General features: G+C 39.3%; 1 protein-coding gene across 2 annotated transcripts in view; it reads right to left on the bottom strand.

The window, feature by feature from the left end:
• Window positions 1-2595: 2595 nt before the first annotated feature.
• The window catches only part of UST (uronyl 2-sulfotransferase), a 125133-nt gene continuing 105374 nt past the window's right edge, over window positions 2596-22354 (bottom strand). The window contains exons 8-9 of one of the 2 annotated variants that reach the window (XR_004692162.2): window positions 6114-6473; window positions 2596-3805 (exon numbers count right to left, since the gene is read on the bottom strand). Coding sequence is in view for 1 of the 2 variants with exons in the window: in XM_035108790.2 (XP_034964681.2) it covers window positions 6187-6473 (287 nt within the window). In the remaining variant the exon portion in view is untranslated. Of the gene's footprint in view, window positions 6474-22354 lie in introns of both variants that reach the window. The other variant, XM_035108790.2, reaches the window with a different exon arrangement.

The following is a 22354-nucleotide window of genomic DNA, read 5'->3' as shown; positions in this document are numbered from 1 at the left end:
CCCCTCTTAACAATCAAAGCCTCTGTGACCCATATTTGGGATGCTCCTGCCTCCCCTCTATACAGGATGTTGGAACACCAAGGGGTAGTATAAACAGACACTTCTCTTGAACTTTTGTACAACATTTTCATGGAATGAAAATTCAGACTCTTAATTCTGAGATGATGTATACCAAAGGTGGGAATGTGCATGGCAGGAGAAAGAAGAGCCCATCTTTTGGAGAAAAAAAGAAACAACATGACTACAGATCCCCCCCCAAATGATTTAAAGTCATGGCAGTGGCTGAATTTTACTGCTCACTGTAAACACAGTGATCCAAGGCAGAATTGCAAACTGCCAAGTGGCTATCAAGACTAAAGAGCCCATTTGTCCTTAATACTTGGCTATTGATTTGAGATAATGGGCACAATCCAGGCTTCACACCACAGGGATGGGCTGTGCAGATGTGCACCATCCCACATGCCAAACAAACCATAATCCCTAGTTATGCAAGTCTGTCCAACTTTGCACATTTCACTGTAAACCATTAACTATGGTTTCCTGTGATGTGTAAATATCATGCACTATGGCATGGTATAGAAAGCACGATTAGGTTGCATACAGTTTACCGAAACTTAACAGAAATCTAGTTCCATGTAATTATAATGCAATCCGAAGTTACTATAAAGTATTTGTTGCAAAATGTATATTTATTGTTAATATGAAACATTTCAGAAGGAAAATTGGACATTATTTAGGGAAATGAAAGACCTTAGCTATTTTCCTTTGACTCAAAGAGTATTGTTTTGGAAAAAGAGAGTTGGCTGGACAATTATTCCTTCTGCCTCCATGATGAGGAGACATATGCAATGCTGTTTGACACTGTGATATTTGTAAGACAAAGTTAAGGTCAAAGTTGCTGTAAAGTTTCCAAATTCCAGTGTGGTTTATCATAAAGAGCCTACTGCTGCCGAGGCTTTAGTCAGTTCAAGCTTCTGTCTCAGATCCATGAATCCAGTCGTACACCCACACACATACACTCATTTGCCAATAAAAATCTGGAATATTTTTCAGGTTTTTTAAAAATGAAATAAACGGTTTCTAACAAGTTATTCCTTTATATATAATCAATTTTCATCCCTACAAGGGACATGATTTTGGAACCATAAAGATCTACCAAAGTTTTCAGGACAAATACATAAAGATAATTTTAAGACCATGCCCGAAAGGGAGATTGGCACCCATACTTTATTACTTCCTCCATTGCTCTTCAATAGGGCAGTGCTGTCTTCTGGACTGAGCATAGAATTTGTTGCCAGTTTTGTTCTATTCTGTGTCCCACAGAGCTATATTCTTGATTAGGATTATGCATGGGGATTTCCTTTTTGTTTTTATACTGTTTGTACTGACATTCAGGTGTTTGGAAAACCGTTCAATGGAATGATTAGTAGAAATATCCATGAGTCACCAAGAAGCTTCCCTTTACTCCATATCCTCTTTCACCCACTACAGGGACCTTGTCTACTTGATTTCAGAAACTTATATTAAGACTGGGAATATTGCAACTACTGACAATCTAGCAATGTAAGAATTCTCAAACCAGATAAAAAGCAAACACAGACGTACCCCATTATTTATTTGCATTCTGGATGCAGGAATTACTGGTAGTCATCTGCACAAACTCTGTGTCAATCTGAATAATCAATTACATTCAACAAAGATGCAGTTGTCTGTATTATATTTTTAAGTAAGCTGGTTTAAGCTATGTATTATAATAAGCAATTCATATACAAATTCTAATATCATGCAGCAGAGGAGCTGTTTTTTGAATGAATTTGAGTGTGCTGTGATAATTTCTATGAAAATAGGTGCACATGTTCAGGTGTTAAGTAGGCACGTTTATATTATAGATTGTGTTCAGGAGGAACAATTTTAGTTGAGAGTGCCCAAATGTTGACATTAATTGATCTGATATCTTCAGATGCTGAAGGGAATGAAAGCTCATTACAAATAAATTGAAAGAACATAAAATGATCTTTAATTAAAACGAATAGCCATTAAAAAAAAATCACACCCAGCAATTCCTGCATTATTCTTATTTAGATTACTGTACTGTAATTATTCTCCAGTGAATGGATCCATTTTTACTCTTTTGGGATCGGGATGATTTCCTTTCCTGTTGCCAATATAGTTTTACATGATAGATGCACCATACATGTTTTTTAAGTGATAAAAAGTGATAATAATATTGAGTTGCCTATAAACATTTAGCCACTAATCTGCAGATCACTTGCTCTGAAACTGGGCATTTTGCATCACTAAAAGCTGAAATAGCACATCTACCAGCTGCCGCCGCTAGAGATATGTAGGTGAGGAACAAGGCCAACTTAAGAGATGTTAGCAAGACTTCAACTTAAAAAGAATTATTTAACTATATAAAATTTCTAAAACTATTCATCATCCACTCAGTTTAAGACACAAACTAAGAAAACTTGTCATGTGTACTCCCATTGTTTTCATATTAAATCACCAAGCAAGGTATTAAAAGACTGAAACTCATCATACAACCCTCATATTATAGAAAGACAAACACAAACAGAAGGAGAGAATGCACCGTTCACCCTTGCATATTACAGGCATTTATTAGTTTTCATGGCAATTATTTCCAAATGTACTTTTGTAGGCAATAGGCAACAGTACCAGCCTAAATTCAATGTAGATTCTGGTTGCAAAAAAGGAATATGTATTACTCTTTTAAAAAACGCTGGAAGCCTGTCTTAACTGCTTTTATTGGTTGGAACCTGTTTATCTTAAAAGAGTACAGTTTTGATTTCTGGTCTGAGTTATCGAATTCTACCACAAATTAATGCAATTCATCACAAAAGCCACGTGGCACTCAAGACGCTCATATAAACTAAAGTATATCAGATGTACCTTTAAAAGAAACAAGGACATTCATGGGTTCACAAAGTGAGTGCATTTTGGAAAACTGCAATGCTATTGTATCTCTTCATAAATAAATTAAACAAAATGTACCATTTATTAATGTGATTTTGGAATTCAAAGCCATTTTACCACCATTACAGCATGTTATTTCTTGTGTGCTTGTGGTTTGACGCACACACTTCTTTAAAGTTTAGCAAGTTGCCTGAGAACTATGGACAAGGGGAGCATTGAGCCTGGGTATCAAATATCACCACACCCATGTCTATGTTAACTAGTAAAAAGCAATGCTTGGGTCAAAGCTGTTACCACTATGCATTAAAAATTATTCCACAACAGCAATAAAGCACATTGCCAGTGCAGTTTCAAATATTCACTGTATTTCTCATATAATTAGAAAAGGTTAGCTTTTGGGCCTTGTGTCTCAAAGTAATTCAAGGTGTAGCTTAGTAATCTCAAAATAGCTTGCTTAAAGTAAGTGTGGCCTTCACCAATAAACAGTGCTTTATAAAATAATCTTTTCTAGGGCGATTCAAATGGAAAATGCTTTAACCTTTACATCCAGGGGAAAAAACCCACAGAAGGATTACTGGTTTTGTGAAGAACAGCACAGGCTCCAAATGGAAATATTAGCGAACTAAACATAAAAAAGTTTAGATGGATCTCTTATGGTTTAATATCAAAACATCAGTGAATAAGTTAATGAATATTTAATTCAAACACTGTTTGCTTTCATTTACATCTAACCTAATGTACATATATGCTCTGTTTTTTTCACATGTGCCCTGAACTGACCTTTTCTCTCTCACAGAGATTAACAAACAAGTATGGTGCTTCCTAAAAGGGTGTCATGGGCTGAAGGCTTTATAACAGTGATTTCATTCTAAAAAGAAAAAGAAAGAACCATCAAAATAAAATCATTTAAATGAACTCGTTTCCTGAGCAACTTAGAATTTGGAATGTGCTGAAAAGTCACAATAAATAAGTCAAACGATTAACAAACTTAAAGTGTGCTTTTAAGTCATTTAAAGTAAAATTATAAAATCTATTTCATGACAGATAAATGACCTGTTGTGTTAGGAATCTTAAAAGCTTATGTGCCAAATAAATTTATGAAGTACCTTTCTGGGAGTAGAGGCCAAGTTGCTTTGTACAAAAAATATACAACACTGAAACCTAGCAAGTAAATTACCCGGCAGCCTGTTCTTTTTAACATTGCAAAGTATTCATGAAGAAAATATTAAATAGAACGATAAAAATAGATTTAAGCAGCAGTGAAATTGCAGAGAAAGTGAACATGTTAAGTGACCCAGGACTCTAGAGACACGGATAAAATCTGATGTTTTCTTTTAAAAAAAAAGATAAAAAAGAAACCCAATATGTGAATATTAATTTGTTTTTTTAAAAAAGAAAAGAAATCCACAGTGTGTAAACTAATCATTACTCTTTAAATGTAATTTCATAGAAACCACTTAATATACAATGCAGCATCTTGGTTAATTATTATTTACTGTATTTCTTGCTCCCACTGTGTTCCTTCAGAGTAGTGCATTGGAACCACAATATTAGGACCTAACTAGCAACAAGATAATTCATCCATGTTGTCATTGAGCCTTAACACAATTATTTTTGTTCAAATCCTGATAGTAGCATAGTAAACAACAGAATGCAATAGATAATGGTGATTTACAATATTAGTTGATGCTCACAAGCTCTGAGAAGGGAATTTGAGAAATAAAACACTAGAAAAGAAGTAGAGCTCCTGATAAACCAGGCATCCCCAAACTTTGGCCCTCCAGAAGTTTTGGACTACAATTCCCATCATCCCTGACCACTGGTCCTATTAGCTAGGGATCATGGGAGTTGTAGGCCAAAACATCTGGAGGGCCAAGGTTTGGGGGTGCCTGTGATAAACCAAGAAACCTGTTCCATCCTATTTCATCCTAGCTCCCTATCAGAGATGCTTACTGTACTACTCTGGCCAGCACACATTTGAGTATGACAAAGACAACAGTAATTCCTTGCTCCTTTGCTTTAAGTCAGGCATGGCCAAACTTGGCCCTCCCAGATATTTTGGGACTACAACTCCCATCATCCCTAGCTAACAGGACCAGTGGTCTGGGATGATGGGAATTGTAGTCCCAAAACATCTGGAAGCATGCTTGCTTTAAGTTAAAGGAGAATCTGCCCATGCCTAGACAGTTGTTACTGTGAAACAGGGGCAGGGGTTAGAGTGGAAGACACTCTGTAAGGAACGCAGTAAACTTTCTTCGTATCTCTTAAATAAATCCATCATGGAATACACCTCATATCTTCTTAGTTTCAACAGTCCAGAAGATATGAGGCACATTGAACAGAGACTTCTAACTTCAGCAGGAATCTCTCTCAGCTGGAACCGAATCATGCATTTATGACATAACACGAATGTTCTTTCAACTAGAACATCCCACATTTTTGAAATGTTGCCTGACTATTTGTGTTCCCCTCATTTAGGGTCTCTGTGTAATAAAAGGACTGGGAATAATACGCTAAGGAGGATTTCTCCTTCTAAAACCTGAAGTAAAGTTAAGTGCCTTCCCTGCTGCCTAGCTTCCTCAGTGAAACTCCAAATTCTGCAAACATTTGCACTCCTAACTTTCATCGATTTTGAAAGGTGTTGGAACTTTGATGTACCCACACATTTAACAAGATAAGCTTAATTTCCCCTGCAATTCCACTTGGTTTGTCAACAATGCCCTTATTAATTTCTATGGGGAAAACATAGCCTAAATAGTATCCATAGTTAGTGTAGCGGCAATGCATTTCTTTCTTTTAGCACAACAGTATTCCCTGTTCAGATGATAATGCAAACCTCCAATACCCTGCTCTTAATTCCAAGTGATCAAATGTGACTGTAAAATATTCGGTATAAATACAGTACTAACAAAGAAAAACAGGTTTTGAGAAAACTGCAGATGACCTATGCTGTGATCTACATCACTCTGCCAAATAGGTACCATATACAGCAATATTTTACAGTGACAATGTAATTTGTAATGAAATGGCACATTTAAAAGTATGTCCTAGCTACTATGATCAAGGGAAACAAATATAAATGTAAATTTAAAGAAATAAACCCTCTCAAAAAGAGGTCTCACAATCAGTTCATCCTGGGGGGAAATGCTTTTAAATGCTGTTGTGCAGTAACTCACTTCCTTAAGGATTTTTCTTAATAGTTTATGAAAACTCTGGGTGCTCCAGCCAGTAGAGAAGGTGATGCTTGTATCACCTTCTATAGATATCTTCCAACCACTTCTCATCATCTTGCTCTTCATCTTCTGTTACTGGCTCTTCAGTTTCCAAAGGAGAAGGAATGGCAAATTCTAGTCTAGGAGAAGAGTTACTATTTGAAGATCGTAGTCCAAACTTGCGCTTTAATAGATGAAACTGCTCTTTGATGTAGTAGTAAAACTCATATTCATATCTCATGCGCTGGTACAGGATCTGAAGGGATTCTGGAGAAGGGACTGTCTTTTTCACTGTCACAGTTAGATTGCCGAGTTTCCTATGTTCTGTAAGAGAGTTACATAAAGAAGAATTTGGTCAAATATAGTCTGCTGAAATGTAAATAAGTTGTAAAAGAGTTTTATTTTATTCATTCATTTATTTATTTTTGGAATTGTCAAAACTTCCTACCAGTTTCCTTCTCCTGGTCATAAATGTAGGCTCTCAAAACAAATAGCTAAGTATTCAATAGACTATGGATGCTTTGAAACTGAAATTTTGCCTTTGTCTACTGGATATAAGAAAGCAAGTACTGAACTCACTGAGAGGATGAATTGAGGATGGTGGCTTGAAGAATCATTGGAGTGGGAAAGGCCCAAGAGCAGCAGAGCAGAGATACTGTAGCAGGTGTGCTAGGCTTTGTTTGTTGAACTAATACATGGCTCATTTTAACAGAACTACGGGTGTGACTCCACTTTCTTAAGGAAAAGCAGTACTGTATGCAGTTTTGTGGCATGGATTGTCACTGGATAGAAGAGTCCCACTGAAATCAATCTGAAAAGTTAATAATGATAACTTAACTGATATTAATAGGAACTAAGCGCAACTTACTTAATCTGGATCCAACCCAATAGTGGGGGTTGAGGGGAGTAGGGAGAAATGCTGGCCTGGATTTGTTGGCATTGTCTTAGGAGTCTCTAAGGAGTCTCTTTTTCTTTGAAGGCTGGCAAATTTTAGCAAAAAAGCCTGTACAGGTATGAAGTGAATTGGGAAATCCTTTCAATGACGGAAACTGAACAAAGCTGGCATACACATCAGGGCTTTTCGCCACATGTGTTTAGCACATAGATTTCCATGTCCAATACCTGAATGTTTTGTGGTCCAAAGTTGAGATATGTTATCTGATTTCCCAATGACATTTCCTTTCGTTAAAGGTAGCACCGCAGAGAAAGGAGGGCATGTGGATTAAGGTTGTGCTTTTCTCCACACTATTTCCTCAGTTTAAGTTAAACTGTGCCCCCACCCCTGGCTTTACAATGGAGTGGTGGCATTTGTGATCTGGGGGAAATGTACAAGGGAAAAGGCAAAACTTTACTTCCTCCAGAGCTGCAGCTCAATCTAAATTGCACACCAAAGTGACTGATTTTTTACAAATTTGTTGAACTAATACATGGCTCATTTTAACAGAACTACGGGTGTGACTCCACTTTCTTAAGGAAAAGCAGTACTGTATGCAGTTTTGTGGCATGGATTTACAAAAAGACAAGCAATAAGAGATTTGATTATGGATCCACTGTGTCATATCTAGTTTGGCCCTACTTTTTTGCCACTGTGTGCAAGATTTTTAAGAAATACCCTGTGTGACATGGAAAGAGAGAGGAGACACGACACTCCCACTGCAATTCTGTTTGGAATTCCAAACTCCTTTGCTCCCCTGCTACTTGCAATGGGAGGAAAGTTTCCATTGGCAGGCATGAGGCCCGATTCTGATTGGTAAAGGTTAAAGGATTGGCAAAGGGTTAAAGTCCTTCCTCCTTCCACATTCTGGATCTGGTTTGCCCCCTCCCTATTGATTATTCACTACACATGAATGTCATTAGCTAGTTGGACCCTAAAAGATTTCCATGGGAGCCATTTGAGAAATGAACTCTATATGACCATGAAGTCTTTCCAATGAGAAGTTTCATTCCATTTTAATTATTATGGGACATTTTAACCCGTTCCCATTTTCTTCCAATTCATTCTCAATATTGATACCAATTTTTTTTAAAAAATAATAATTCCAACCCTCTCTTGAAGAATCAGGAGAACAAACTATATATGTCTCTCGGCAAACCTATGTAGTTTATTTATTTTAAGACAAAGTCAAAACTACACCCCCCTTAAGAAAAAACTCCCTGAACTGTGGGCAACATTCACTTGCCATTAGAGATCTAGTTATACCTTGTGGCCTTTTTATTTTGTTTACATTACTTTATATTCTCTTAAAAGACTCTTTTAATAAAAATCCAAAGTAACTCACAAATTTGCTCCTCCAAGTTACCACCCCTGCTCCTCATCTATCAAATGCACATAATGGAAAAATTATGCATGGCTGGCTCTGGGCCAGACCAAACACTCAGAAAATGCTGTGTAAACCCAGCTGTTCCCCCAGAAAAAGGCTGGGGTGGGGGTGGGAGAAGAGAGAACTACACTTTATGACCTTCTAGCCAGTGAGCCATATGGAGGGCAACAAACTGCACTATTTACTTTTGGAGATTTTGTTTTACAGTGTTTGCTTTGGCTTTGAGATTACTTAGGAAAAAGTATACTATAGTACAGTGATCAGGAGGTCCTTAAAACCAACTGAAGCACAGTTTGTTTGTGTTTGTTTGTTTGTTTGTTTGTTTGTTTGAAACCAAGCCAAAAACAGGAGAGTGGGAAAAAATAAATAAAGCAGGATGATGACAAACATTTGTCATGCAAAGCCAAACACAAACCTTCCTTTTATATGTTACTAAGGTGCAAAACCAAAAGTAATGCTATGTTATATGCTACATATTTTGTTATGCAGCTAACTAAATGAACTTTGTAAAACTTTCCACAGCATGAGGGACTTTGAAGCCCACTGACACTCCGATCTTAAAGCAATTTTATTTACTTTAATACCAAGTCCTGCAATGGTGTGTGCTGCCATCAGGATAGTTCACCTTAAGCATTTATTGGAGCAGTCAGCAATTATGAGATAAAGGGAAGTTGCAGAAGCCTCACATTTATACAGGATTCCCAATGTTTATAGAAGCTCTACTCTCAAGATGGGCAATCTTGCAAGAAACTTGTTTTGAGAGGGCAGAGAAAATCCAGTCACTGAGCCTCACAGAAAAGCAGAATTATAGAAAAAACTTTTGTATAGCTGCCTTGCAGGATATCTTCAGGAGAAGAAAATGCTAAGGGGTAAACCCTATACAAATCCAGAATGGAGTCCCTAAGACAGTTGGATGGTGCCTTGCATGCCTTCTTCTGGCAACTCCTGCAGCCATGCTGGTCCATACGTATTGCTCTGCTTTGCTTTGGAGCACATCAGTGAGCCTGAGAGGGGGGTCTTGTTGTCTGGACAGCCCAGGATCGCCATACACACTGTCCTGGCTTAGGCCCCGGGGAGGTCACTTTGGTGCTGCTAACACAACTGTTTGGCTTCACCTCTGGAGGCACACCCCATCATCTCTTGAGACGGACACATGCCACCAAAAGAACTTTATGGAAGAAGAGTTTAATTGACAATGCATCAATATCTAACTTGTTCAGAATGAATATTGGCTACATCTATTCAGTACAAAGAAATTGCCTTGACCTTTCTAGTACATCAAAATTGGTATTCTGCTACAAAATGCTGAATGACAATTTCGATCTGGAAAGGTGACCTGTGTTCCTTCAGGCTGCTTCAAAGCTCCAAGCCAAGACTTCTGCATAGTTGTGGCTAACCTAATCCGATGTTTTACTTTGGTTTTGAAGAACCAAAATATCTGGCCTGTTTTATCAGGAATCAAATGGAAGTGGGAATTCTAAAGTTAATTATGCATTCAACCATTAAGTAGCTAATTACACCGCTAGTTAGAGCTTATCTTCTTCTCTGACAACCTTGACTATAAATTGAATGTGAAACTGAACTCACTGTAACCCATTCGAATCTGTGGTGTAATAAGGAATAAAATAGATGTTTAAAATAGGATCTTTGCTTCAAGCAATGCCTGATCGTTTGGCTAACATTTTAAGGCATTGCATTGGATTTCCCAAGAAGGTAATATACCGATTCATTTAGATTTAAAGAAATGTTCCTTTTTCACATGACTGTGTGAGCTAGAATTGTCTATGTGAAATACCTGAAGATGAAACAAATCCCAAAATTAAGGGAGTGTTTTGGAAAACTCTGGGACCTAACCATGCTGAGTAAACTGACATGATTATTCGAGTCAAGTATTTATTAAATTTATATCCCAGCCTTCCTCCAAAATACATCCAGGACGGCAAACAAGTGATTAAACAATACAAACATTTTAAAAATACATACGCAGACTGGTAAAGATCCCCACGTAAAAGGCTTGATAAAAGAGGAAGGTCTTCAAGCAGGTGCCGAAAATACAAGAGAAATGATACCAGTCTAATACTCAAGAAGGAATTCTAAAGGGTAGGTGCCACAATACTACATTGTGCAGAACGGACACAACTCCCATTATCTCTAGATTGCAGGACCAGTGGTCAGGGATGATGTGAGTTGTAGTCCCAACAATATCTAACTAGGGACTCAAGGTTGAGAAAGTCTGATCTATACAGTAACATTCCAGTTATGTAATAAAAACAGGAAACAAATATATCAAGCAGTAAAATAAAGACAATTTATCAGGTGGAATTAGCTTAAAGCAGCAAACCATTAAACATAAGCAGTATGGCACCTGCCTGACACCTTGAGCCACAGCCAGCAACTGTTGACAATATTGAGCTACAAAGACCAAAGCTACAAAGCAGCTTCCTACGTACCTAATCTGCAAATACAGTGGCCTGGTTTGCATGCTATTGTATTAGTTAGGCTAAACTATTGTTTGAATGTGAAGGGAAATGTACACATCCTGGTGCATGATGGAAATCATGGGTGTTTTGCTCCTTCCTCCATTCCTGCCACCAAAAACAAACCTCACTGGGTTGCCAAAACGAAACCCACAAGCCTGGGTTTGAATGTAGCACTAAACCAGACTATGGCTTACATCTCAGCAGCACAACAGCAAGAAGAGGAGCGCAGGGGCAACGTGGCTGTGATTGCATCAGCCTGCATCAGCAAGCTGCATGTTCACATTTTAAAAAAGCATTTAGTTTAGCTATCATTTAAAGTTTGGAAAACTCAGCAAGTTTGCCAGCAAGTTTGGAAAACTCAGCAATGGCCAGAGGATTGGAGAAGATCAGTCTACATCCCAATTCCAAAGAAGGGCAGTGCCAAAGAATGCTCCAACTACCGCACAATTGCGCTCATTTCACACGCTAGCAAGGTTATGCTTAAAATTCTACAAGGCAGGCTTAGGCAGTATGTGGACCGAGAACTCCCAGAAGTGCAAGCTGGATTTCGAAAGGGCAGAGGAACCAGAGACCAAATAGCAAACATGCGCTGGATTATGGAGAAAGCTAGAGAGTTCCAGAAAAACGTCTACTTCTGCTTCATTGACTATGCAAAAGCCTTTGACTGTGTCGACCACAGCAAACTATGGCAAGTTCTTAAAGAAATGGGAGTGCCTGATCACCTCATCTGTCTCCTGAGAAATCTCTATGTGGGACAAGAAGCTACAGTTAGAACTGGATATGGAACAACTGATTGGTTCAAAATTGGGAAAGGAGTACGACAAGGTTGTATATTGTCTCCCTGCTTATTTAACTTATATGCAGAATTCATCATGCGAAAGGCTGGACTAGATGAATCCCAAGCCGGAATTAAGATTGCCGGAAGAAATATCAACAACCTCAGATATGCAGATGACACAACCTTGATGGCAGAAAGCGAGGAGGAATTAAAGAACCTTTTAATGAGGGTGAAAGAGGAGAGCGCAAAATATGGTCTGAAGCTCAACATCAAAAAAACCAAGATCATGGCCACTGGTCCCATCACCTCCTGGCAAATAGAAGGGGAAGAAATGGAGGCAGTGAGAGATTTTACTTTCTTGGGCTCCTTGATCACTGCAGATGGTGACAGCAGTCACGAAATTAAAAGACGCCTGCTTCTTGGGAGAAAAGCAATGACAAACCTAGACAGCATCTTAAAAAGCAGAGACATCACTTTGCCGACAAAGGTCCGTATAGTTAAAGCTATGGTTTTCCCAGTAGTGATGTATGGAAGTGAGAGCTGGACCATAAAGAAGGCTGATCGTCGAAGAATTGATGCTTTTGAATTATGGTGCTGGAGGAGACTCTTGAGAGTCCCATGGACTGCTAGAAGATCAAACCTATCCATTCTTAAGGAAATCAGCCCTGAGTGCTCCCTGGAAGGACAGATCGTGAAGCTGAGGCTCCAATACTTTGGCCACCTCATGAGAAGAGAAGAATCCTTGGAAAAGACCCTGATGTTGGGAAAGATGGAGGGCACTAGGAGAAGGGGACGATAGAGGACGAGATGGTTGGACAGTGTTCTCGAAGCTACGAACATGAGTTTGACCAAACTGCGGGAGGCAGTGCAAGACAGGAGTGCCTGGCGTGCTATGGTCCATGGGGTCACGAAGAGTCGGACACGACTAAACGACTAAACAACAACAACAAAATCATTTAAAGTAACATGGATTTGTTTTGCTGCTGGCAAATATATTGGCCCTGAAGATAAACCCAAGTGAACTCAAAAGAAACCTTATATTAGAATTGTAACAGAAAGATTACACCTTGAAGTAAGTTTTAGATAGCAAAATTACCACTGTATCAAACCAAAAAAATTAGATGGTATATTTCTATAAAATACTCGTTTCTAATATTAATAAATTAGTAGGGGGAAAAATCCCCTACAAGTCAGCATTTGTTCAGTTCTTTCACACATAAAAAACCTCTTGAGACAATCATGGCAGCAGGAGTTAATTTTCAACACAGAAACTACAGAATCCCCAAATAAAGGGCTTGCAATTTCCAGGTCACCAGGGCAAGGCTCCTTCTGCCAGTTTTTTGTTCAGCATCACAATACCATGGCGATGTAAGGCAGGACACCAAATTAATCACATGCTTTTATTTTGCTTTTCCCCTGTAAGTTCAGCGATTAACAGTAACATTACTGACAGTTACACATTAGGAAGAAAGTTCCCATTTCCCCTTCACTCAAGTTTGAACATTTCACAGCACTTATTATATATACTAAGTCTGAGGGTGGTCAAAGGCTGGGGACATCTGGCATTTAAAAAAGGAAAGGAGACAGACAGACAAAAGAATATCAGAATGGGAAATGAAACACTGTCTCTTTAAAGTACACTGCTTTTGACACAGAGCCCGACTTTTCTGGCCAACAGCCAGTAAGTTAGAATAAAGGCTTTCCTCAACCCGACCCTACAGGGAAAGAGTATCTACTGCTAAAAACTAAGACGTGCTTCAGAAAAGTAAAGTAAGCAAACAAAATGAAAAGAGGTGGGGGGCGGGGCAGGGAGATCCCAAAGTTTCGAAATGCCCAAGTGAAATCAATGCAGCTTTTTCCGAGGTTTCCTATGTCCTTTGGAAAGGGAATCCTTGGCTGTGTTCCTCACCTAGACTAAGATGAAACAGGGAAAAGAGGATGTGGGGTGTGTGTATGTGTGTGATCACCAGAGTTCTCATAGTCTTTGTACATCTCCAATGCTCTCTCTAGACTGGTGACTTTCCTAATAGTAAGGAAAATTGGGTTTTATGAATTACCTTTACATAGATCTTTCCAGCCAGTAGGAGGCCAATTTCCTATATCTGGCCAGTAGGAGGCCAATTTCTTTTTAAAATACAACCCTAGGAAATGTTGCTTCTTGAATGGTAAAATTACAAATTTCCTTTCATAGCACACACATCGCCTTTATTCATTTTAATTACAGGGCTAAATAATGTTTACAGTAATCATTAGAGGGCTGCTGAAAACATATCACTATTGGTGAGCAAATCTACACCCTATTGCTTGGGCTACATACTGTGTGGGCTACCACCATTGTGAATCTTCACATCCAGGCAAGCAGCCTCCGTCAATGTGAAATGTGTGGCTTGAGAGCGATACAAAAATGTTCGCAAGTGACAATCTGAGTATGGACAAGAAAGCTGTGGGGAATCACACAGCCAATGCTTTGTTTCTGATCAGCAGCTTGGATGGTGATGTCAATGGGCATTAAGACAGGAGTTTAACAAAATATTACTACGGGGAGAAACCTTCATTTGACTGAGGAAGTTGTTAAGGGTTGGTGGTGATATACCTTTTGATCTGTACTGTTTCAACCATCTCCTGTTCCTGGTATTTGCTCTATGGTGGAGGGGAGACTAGAGGGTGTGTGTAGGGCGTGTGTGATTTAGATTAGTACCGTACCTCACAGTGGTTTCTGGCAAAAATTGCTGTGTGAGCTGGATTAAGCGATCATGTTGTGAATGTCTAGAACCTCTTAGGTAACTTGTACACAGTGTTAGAAACTGAGATATGAAAGCTAGGAGCTAAATTGCACCTTAAATCTAGGCTATGGGCACATTCTTTATAACAAGAACACAAAGCTAAAAATGAATGAACTGCAGTTAAAATATAATGTTCATTTTTCTCATAGTCTAGTCTTTCCCCTGCCCACCCCCCTAATATTCTTAAGAGGGTCTCTTCTCCAGTCTTCAGAGAGTAGCTGGAAGTGTGGAGACAGAAAAAGGTCCTCCTTTTCTTCCTCTCTTAAGTTTTAATTGGAAATCTTAGGCGCAATACTGTGCCCAGAGCTCAGAAACTGCTTGTGCTAATCAAATTCCCTGTCACAAAATATGTCTAGAACAATGGGAGTTTTGAACACTGCTCATACAGAGTTCAATCCAAAATTCCAAAGATTCCAGCTCCATAAACAGGGTGTAACATCATAGATTCTGTGCCAGCCACCTTTTACATTTCTACTCATAAAGTTAATTGCACTCAGGAAGATGAATTAGTGCTGCCTTGACCCCACAGCAGGACTACCTGGAATTGAACCTGCCCATTAGGTTTGCACAGCTAGCCCTCCCAACTACACACAGGTATATTGGAACTCAGGTGTTTATATCCTCTACCCTTGCCTCCACAATAGCATTGCTATGTACTACTGAAAACCAGATGTAGAGAATCTACCCTTAGTTGGCTGCCATACAATAAGAAACAACTATTATTTCCAAATAAAAGGACTCTGGCCATTGTCCATAAAGTTTTCTCAGACTAAACTTCTTGAGGTGGCTGTCGTTTGTCTGCAATGTTGCTGACCCAGTCAAAACTAGGTGAGACAAAAGATTAGTAGCATGAACGAAAGCATCAAGCTAAACTTTGGCGGGGGGCGGGCGGAGAATAGCCAACAAGTTGCTGGTTGAACACATGGCTCTGCTTTAGTCATGCACTATTAACATGAGAAGGAAATGTCAGACTAGAAAGCATCAGAGCTTCTTCCTGATACAAGGAATCAACTTATTTAAGTTATTCCAAGGCACTGAGTGCCAACAGCTTAAATGTATCCCATTTATGCACGAGAGGCACAAAAGTAGAGATCAACTATTCCGACAAGAGTGTATTTCCAAGCAGCTGATTATCTCAGAAAAAAATTAATTTAAAGTGACATTCAATGATGTCCATCTGTTCACGCAACAGAAATATGGTTGTGCAATGGGACTTCTGTTTTTGTTTTTTGTTTTTTAAATATTTTCTCCTCCCTCAGCCCGCTGTACCCCAATCCTCCAGAGCATGTTTGGGGACACATAGTGGGCTGCAGGGGTAGGGAAGGAAAGACAAGGCCTGTTGTGTGAGTGGTTGGGTGCCTGCTTGCACTATATTACATCTCACACTTTTTGCCACTTGCTGAAAATTCAGATAAACAGTTAACCTAAGCTCACAATGAAGTGTTTTGAAAAGCCTGGAATGGGACGGCTGCATATTCGGAGGTTGGACTATGAATAATCCAGGAAGCTATTCTGAGTCTCAAGCATGATATTCTGCAATCACTTTCATATAATTGAAACATCACCTTGATTATATCATAAACAATAGTCAACAGTCAACTATAGTAGTCCATAAGCTTATTTGTTCTTAAAGTTTATCCTACCTCCAATCCCAATTACAACATATTAGCTAGAAATCAAGTAACTTGCCTACCATTTGACTCACTCCAACTGCTTCCTTTTTGGCTGAGTAACACATTAAATGACATGAATAGCAAGCCCCTCCACAAGTCCTGTAGAGAATGGGCACATTTAGAAGCCATAAAGACAGCCCAAATACAGCAACCAATGCAAAGAGAAAGTACAAGATCCAGAAAACCCAATGTCAACAGCCACGGAGTCTCTCCAGAGAGACTATGAAGGAGGAAACAGAATGAACAAGAATGTAGGCTAGGAAGCACAGAAAAGTGACTTGACTACATAACCAGGTAGGCTAGTACATATCAGGATTAGAAATGTATTTGGAAAATGGATTGATCTTAGCCCTTCTTGTCAAGCCCAAAATTGTAGTTGCCACCCTCCCACCCGGGGCATTTCCCGTGTGGTTGGGGATATACTGCCTGAAGACACACTGCTTGTCACATAGGCAGGGGCAGCCCATGTTCCCTCCCTGGCTTTCCCCAAGGGAACATGTGCTGCTGCCTAGAGAACATAACAACCAGTATTCCCCACTTGATTGACTCTCCTTGGGCAAAGTGCTTTGGGCACCTTGGCTACGCAGCTGCCAAACAATCCCCAACCTTTCTCCCTACAGGTGGCAGGAATCACTGGGCAGATCATTTGGGCAATACTCTTCCACCTCAGCAGCTTCAAAATTGGGGGGAAAGGCTGGATGCTCATCATGCTTACTAGAGAATAGGACCACACCCGCTGCAGCAAACAGATTTATTTGTTAAAGCCTGATTGCTCATTATTAGCACCAATGTCAATGTAATACTAAACCATGATTAAAGCCAACAAAGGAATGAGAAAATCTGCACAAGATGGGTTGGAGAAGGAGTGCTCTGGCTCCCAATTTACAAACTACAATTTGAGAGACCCAGGATTACATCTGCAAAGTCCCCAGGAAGCTAAAAATTAACCCATCACCTAACAGTAAGAGACGTTTCACCTGCTTCATTTCTGCATGCCAAACTGTTGCTAAAAAGCATAGAGAAGGGTCAGGTTTTTAATAAAAATGTTAGCCATACTAATTTGTCCCATGAGCAAATTTTGAAGCCCAGTAGCCTCGAAAAAATGCATTCACATCAAATTTAAATGAAGGCCCCCCATTAAGATTACAGCAGGGGAAAAACAGAGTGCTTTGCCTGTGCAATATTCATTAGTCCTGAGAAGATTGAACTTCTCCCCTTTTTAACAAAAGGGAGCTTGAAACAAATTCTACACACGACACCTTTAAAGCACATTTGAAGTGTATTTCCCATCCTTCAGAGAATTCTTGATACTGTTAGTTTGTGAAGAATTGTAACTCTGCAAAGCGTAAACTACAGGGCTCAGATTCTTTGAGGGAAAGAATGTGCTTTAAAGGTGTGTATATGCAGCCATGTATGTATGGGCAGCGGTGACTAACCTGTGGCCTGCGCCAGGCACACCATAGGTTTTTTATCTGTGTCCCTAATACCCACCCCCAATTTGTTACTTAATTTTGAAAAAGTACTGCAGCCAATTGGAAGCCGTGCCTTGGTTTTCGAACATTCTGGGAGTTGAATGAACTTCCGGAACAGATTAAGTTTGAGAACCAAGGTACCACTGTACATATATTTATTGACTGCTTCTACAGGTCTCCCTTTTGGAAAGCACCCTTGAAGACGGCAGTTCTCACCATACTTCTACGCTTCAGCCATACCCACTTTTGATGTTTGTTCTCTGGAGAGTTGGCTACAGGTCCAAAAGAGAGGTTAGCCACCCCTGATGTATGGTGTGGATACTAAAACATTAGATCTACTGGTATTTAGAAGGTTACAAGGACATGTACCACATTTATTATGTCAATGAAGTTGAAATATAACCTTCAGCAGGCAAGTTCTCAAAATTATTTATATGTTTATATTTTATTATTAGATTTGTTTCTAGAAGCTGCCTTGAATATTGTGAATGAGGTGACACATTAAAAAAATACAAAATTAGATGCTTGTTTCAGCAATTCTAAGAGCCAGAAGTGACATCTGATTTCTACAATGTTTCTTTGTGCTTTGATTTATTACTTAATACCATAGCTTGATGCTTTATAAAATAATGAGACATCTGCAACATGGAGAAATGAGGCATAATCATAAGAAGAAAATGCACCCATTCAAGTTAACTACAAAAAAGCTGAAGAATTCAAAGGACCAAAAATCAAAGGGGAGTGAGTTACATTAGAAAAGCAGTCACAAATACTTTTAGGACACTCCAGCTGTTCTTGCAGGGGGAAAAAAGATTTGAACTTCTGGAATTTATTAAGCTTGGTAAGCTTATTGGAACAGGAAAAATGCCTAGGTATTTGCTTTTGCCAAATGAAATTTAAAGCAACTCTGAAACTATAAATCTGTTTTCAAGTCCTATTTTTTTCAAACTGTAATCCTAGACGTTCACATTTTAATATTTTAAAATAGAACTTCTCAGAACAATTTTAACCAAACAAACTAATGACAAGACTGAGAAAGTGGTCTGTCTCAGTATTTATCCAGTAAAGATCAGCATAATGTACTAGTGTAAACTTCAGTTTTGCTGTTTGTGCAACATCTAAAAAAGGGAAACGTGTCAATCTCAGTTTGTAGGATACTAGTACTCAAGTATTCCAAACAGTTTCAAACATTTACGTATGACTCCACCATTATGGGTGATCCAATTGCTTTACATTTTATCTGGTGCAGAGTGGGCAGAAGGGGTAACGCCTTTTTCCATCTATAAGATGCCCTCGTGTAGAAGGGGGACTCCGATTTAAGAAAATGGGGGGGGGGAGTTCTATCCATGTATAAGATGCCCCAAATTTTGAACATTATTTTTTAGGGGGGAAACCTAGTCTTATACAGTCATACATCAGTTTAAGTACGCTTCGGTTTGAGTACTTTCAGTTTAAGTACTCCGCGGACCCGTCTGGAACGGATTAATCCACTTTCCATGGGAAAGTTCGCTTCAGGTTAAGTACGCTTCAGGTTAAGTACGGACTTCCAGAACCAATTACACTCATACCTCGGGTTAAGTACGCTTCAGGTTGCGTACTCCACGGACTGTCTGGAACGGATTAACCCACTTTCCATTACTTTCAATGGGAAAGTTCACTTCAGGTTAAGTATGCTTCATGATAAGTACAGACCTCCGGAACCAATTGTGTACTTAAACCGAGGTACCACTGTACATGGAAAAATACGGTAATTAAAATGGCTGCCTGGCAACCACAAGATCAAGATGGTCCAACACATAGCCCTCAACAACATTGAATCCTCCCCTCCCTGCAAGTCCTTGTGATGCCTTCCCAAAGCTGGGTAAGGAGGCACTAGGCTTTGGGAAGGAGACAATGAAGGCTCTGACATGGTCCTAGAGTCTTCCCGCCTAGCTAGTGCTTTCTCAGGTTTGGGAAGGAGGTGAGAGGGTTCTAGGACCCTGTCAGAAGGCTGGGGGGAGCATCAAATTTTGGGCTCACCCCCCCCCAGTGTGTAGCCCACAGGTTCCATGTCAAAGTACTCTTGTGGCCTACGTGGTATGAAAAAGTTGGAATAATGTACTCCTTAGTTGTTTCATCACTGTATAATGATAAGAGGCTAGTAACAGAGGGGCAGGAAGAGCCATAAAGCCATTCCACCCTGCTTCCTAAAAATGAAATGCTTTAATAGGTCCTAAGTTTGTTATAAAATCCTGCCCCAACTGCCCAAGTTATGAAAATATAGCAAGCTTGCAGCTAACTCACTACTCGGCTGCAAAAGACTGTATCATCAGTGCAACTTTAAGTCACCTGAATTGAAGTTTGAACAAAACACACAATGGAAAAAAATAGCCGAAGCCACCAAAGTTTGAACTGTCTCAAGTTACAACCATGAAAAATCTGCTGAGTATGATTTCTAACAAAACACTAACATGTGGAGAGGGAGTCTGCTTGCAATTCAGCTCAGATTTGCAAACACCAGCAAGCTTTTGGTGAATCACAATGGAGACTCAGACTTATGAAAATATTTTAAACCATTACAGCTTTGTACAGATTTCATGGTTATTTAATAGGTTGTTTAATGTTTATAAACCTGAGTTTTTCTCTGATCGCATGAAGTGATAACACAAGCCTGAATAACTGAGTTTTCAATACCATGTGACTATTAATGTACGAGGAAGAGAGGGGTCATACAGATACATCCTGTCTGTACTGATGCAGTCTGCGCCAGCCCCTTTCCAAGGCTCTCCTGCAAAAGGACAGCCTACCAAAAACGCCTAGGCCGTCCCTGTAAGCTGGGACCCTGATCTCATTTGGCAGGCTTCCTTACTGCAGACATTCCTCCAACCCCAGGGAGCCTTGGAGAGGAGCTGGAATGGGATGCAGGGGCACACATGGATGAACATATGCAGTCCTGCTCTCCTGCCTGGCACATGGTCTTGGAGGCTCAAATAGTGCTACAGGCTAAAATCCAAAACATAAATACCTTAAAACAATAAAATGCAAATAACAACCAGAACTAACACTGCAGTTCACAGTTGATCTCATCTAGATTAACCCCCTTCAAAGTGGGTTGGGTGAAGAGGACTTCAAAAACCAGTTAGCAAAAGTGCCAGTCGTATCTTGGAGGGAAGATCTATAAATGAGGTGTCACCACAGAGAAGGCCCTACCTTGTGTCACTGTAGGCTTTACCCAGCGGTTAGACAACAGAAGGACCTCTCCTACAGATCTCAATACAGAGGTATTCCTTTAGGAATTTGGGTCCCACGTTATTTAGAGCCTTAAACTGTAATCCTAATCTCAATTACCTGGGATTAAATCTAAGATAGCAGCAGTCCCCTGAAATACAACTCTTAAAAATAAACCACCCTACCATACTTTTAAGCACCTTTTGGGGTATCTTTGAAAGAATAATCACAAAGTATCCCCTTTGGTCTTCAACAGGAATACGATGCAACCTCAAGCGCCTACAGCTGGGGATGTACATTTATGTTTTCAATGTCTACTCTGTACTTGGTATCTATTCCTCCTTTTGTTATACAAATAGTTCATTTATTTGATAAGGAACTCTGGCAACTACTGTTGACTCTCAAAATTGCTAAAACCAATTCCTCCTGAAAATGATGCCTGAAGCTTAAAATCATACATCTCCTATGCACTAATTTCCACCTCACATTTTGGAATAAGTTATGTTCATACATAATTTTCTTCACAATAATTTCCCCACTTTGTCCTTTATCTGCTGCACAAACCACCTTAGAATTCCTAATATAGAAATCCAATAGTTTACGGGAAGAACTGTGTTATGTGTAGATGTTGCTCCACCCTTTAATTGTATTTTTTCAGAAAAGAAACATTCTCCTCCCTCTGGTGTCTATGATATATTAGCACAAGCTACTTAATGAACAGAGGAAATCGGCAAGAGAATGGGGGTTGGGAATTTCAGGTGTCAAACTTTTACAGGTTAACTTCTTTTCCCAAAATGATAGTAAAAAGACTCTACTGTATGTTTACTTTAAATATTAGAATACATGGAGACACATTGCAGTGATTAACATGTTCCCAAATGTCTTTTCATGCTTGCCCTGTTTTGCTCCTAAATGAGGTTTAACCCCCAATGAAATTCAAGTATTCCAGAACTTTTTTGAGTGTGCTTGCATAAAAAGCATTCTAAAGAGCATATTTGAACTCTGCTTCAAAGCCAACCCCTTGTGCTGAAATTCATATACAGAGGTTATTCTTAAGAATTCATTTCTAGGTATTCATTGGTTCTTCCTTCACCAATTACAAACCAAAACATTAATCTGCCATTATAAAATGCTACCAAAATATACCAAAGTACTGTGTGGCATCTGTCTGTGAATTACTGAAAGGCACGTAATATACAGAATATGAAAGTTCTTCACTGCACAGGAGACAGAATTGCTTTGTGCTTGTTTCAGATTAATGTATTAAAATTATTTTTCTTTAACAAGTGGAATATGCAATAGCATACAGCAAGATCAACACATCTCTTCTCTGAAATATACTTATTTTATACTAAATTAGAACTTGTCAGAAATTTCATTCTATAAATTCCTTTGAAAAGAACAAACAAATGCTTCACCTCTGCTGATGGAAGGCAATACTATCCCCCTCCACTTTCTGCACCTCCTAAAAACTGCTATGTGGAGAGTTGG

Source organism: Zootoca vivipara, chromosome 3, assembly GCF_963506605.1.
Source record: "Zootoca vivipara chromosome 3, rZooViv1.1, whole genome shotgun sequence".
Lineage (NCBI taxonomy): Eukaryota > Metazoa > Chordata > Lepidosauria > Squamata > Lacertidae > Zootoca > Zootoca vivipara.
This window is presented reverse-complemented; position numbering and strand designations above follow the sequence as displayed.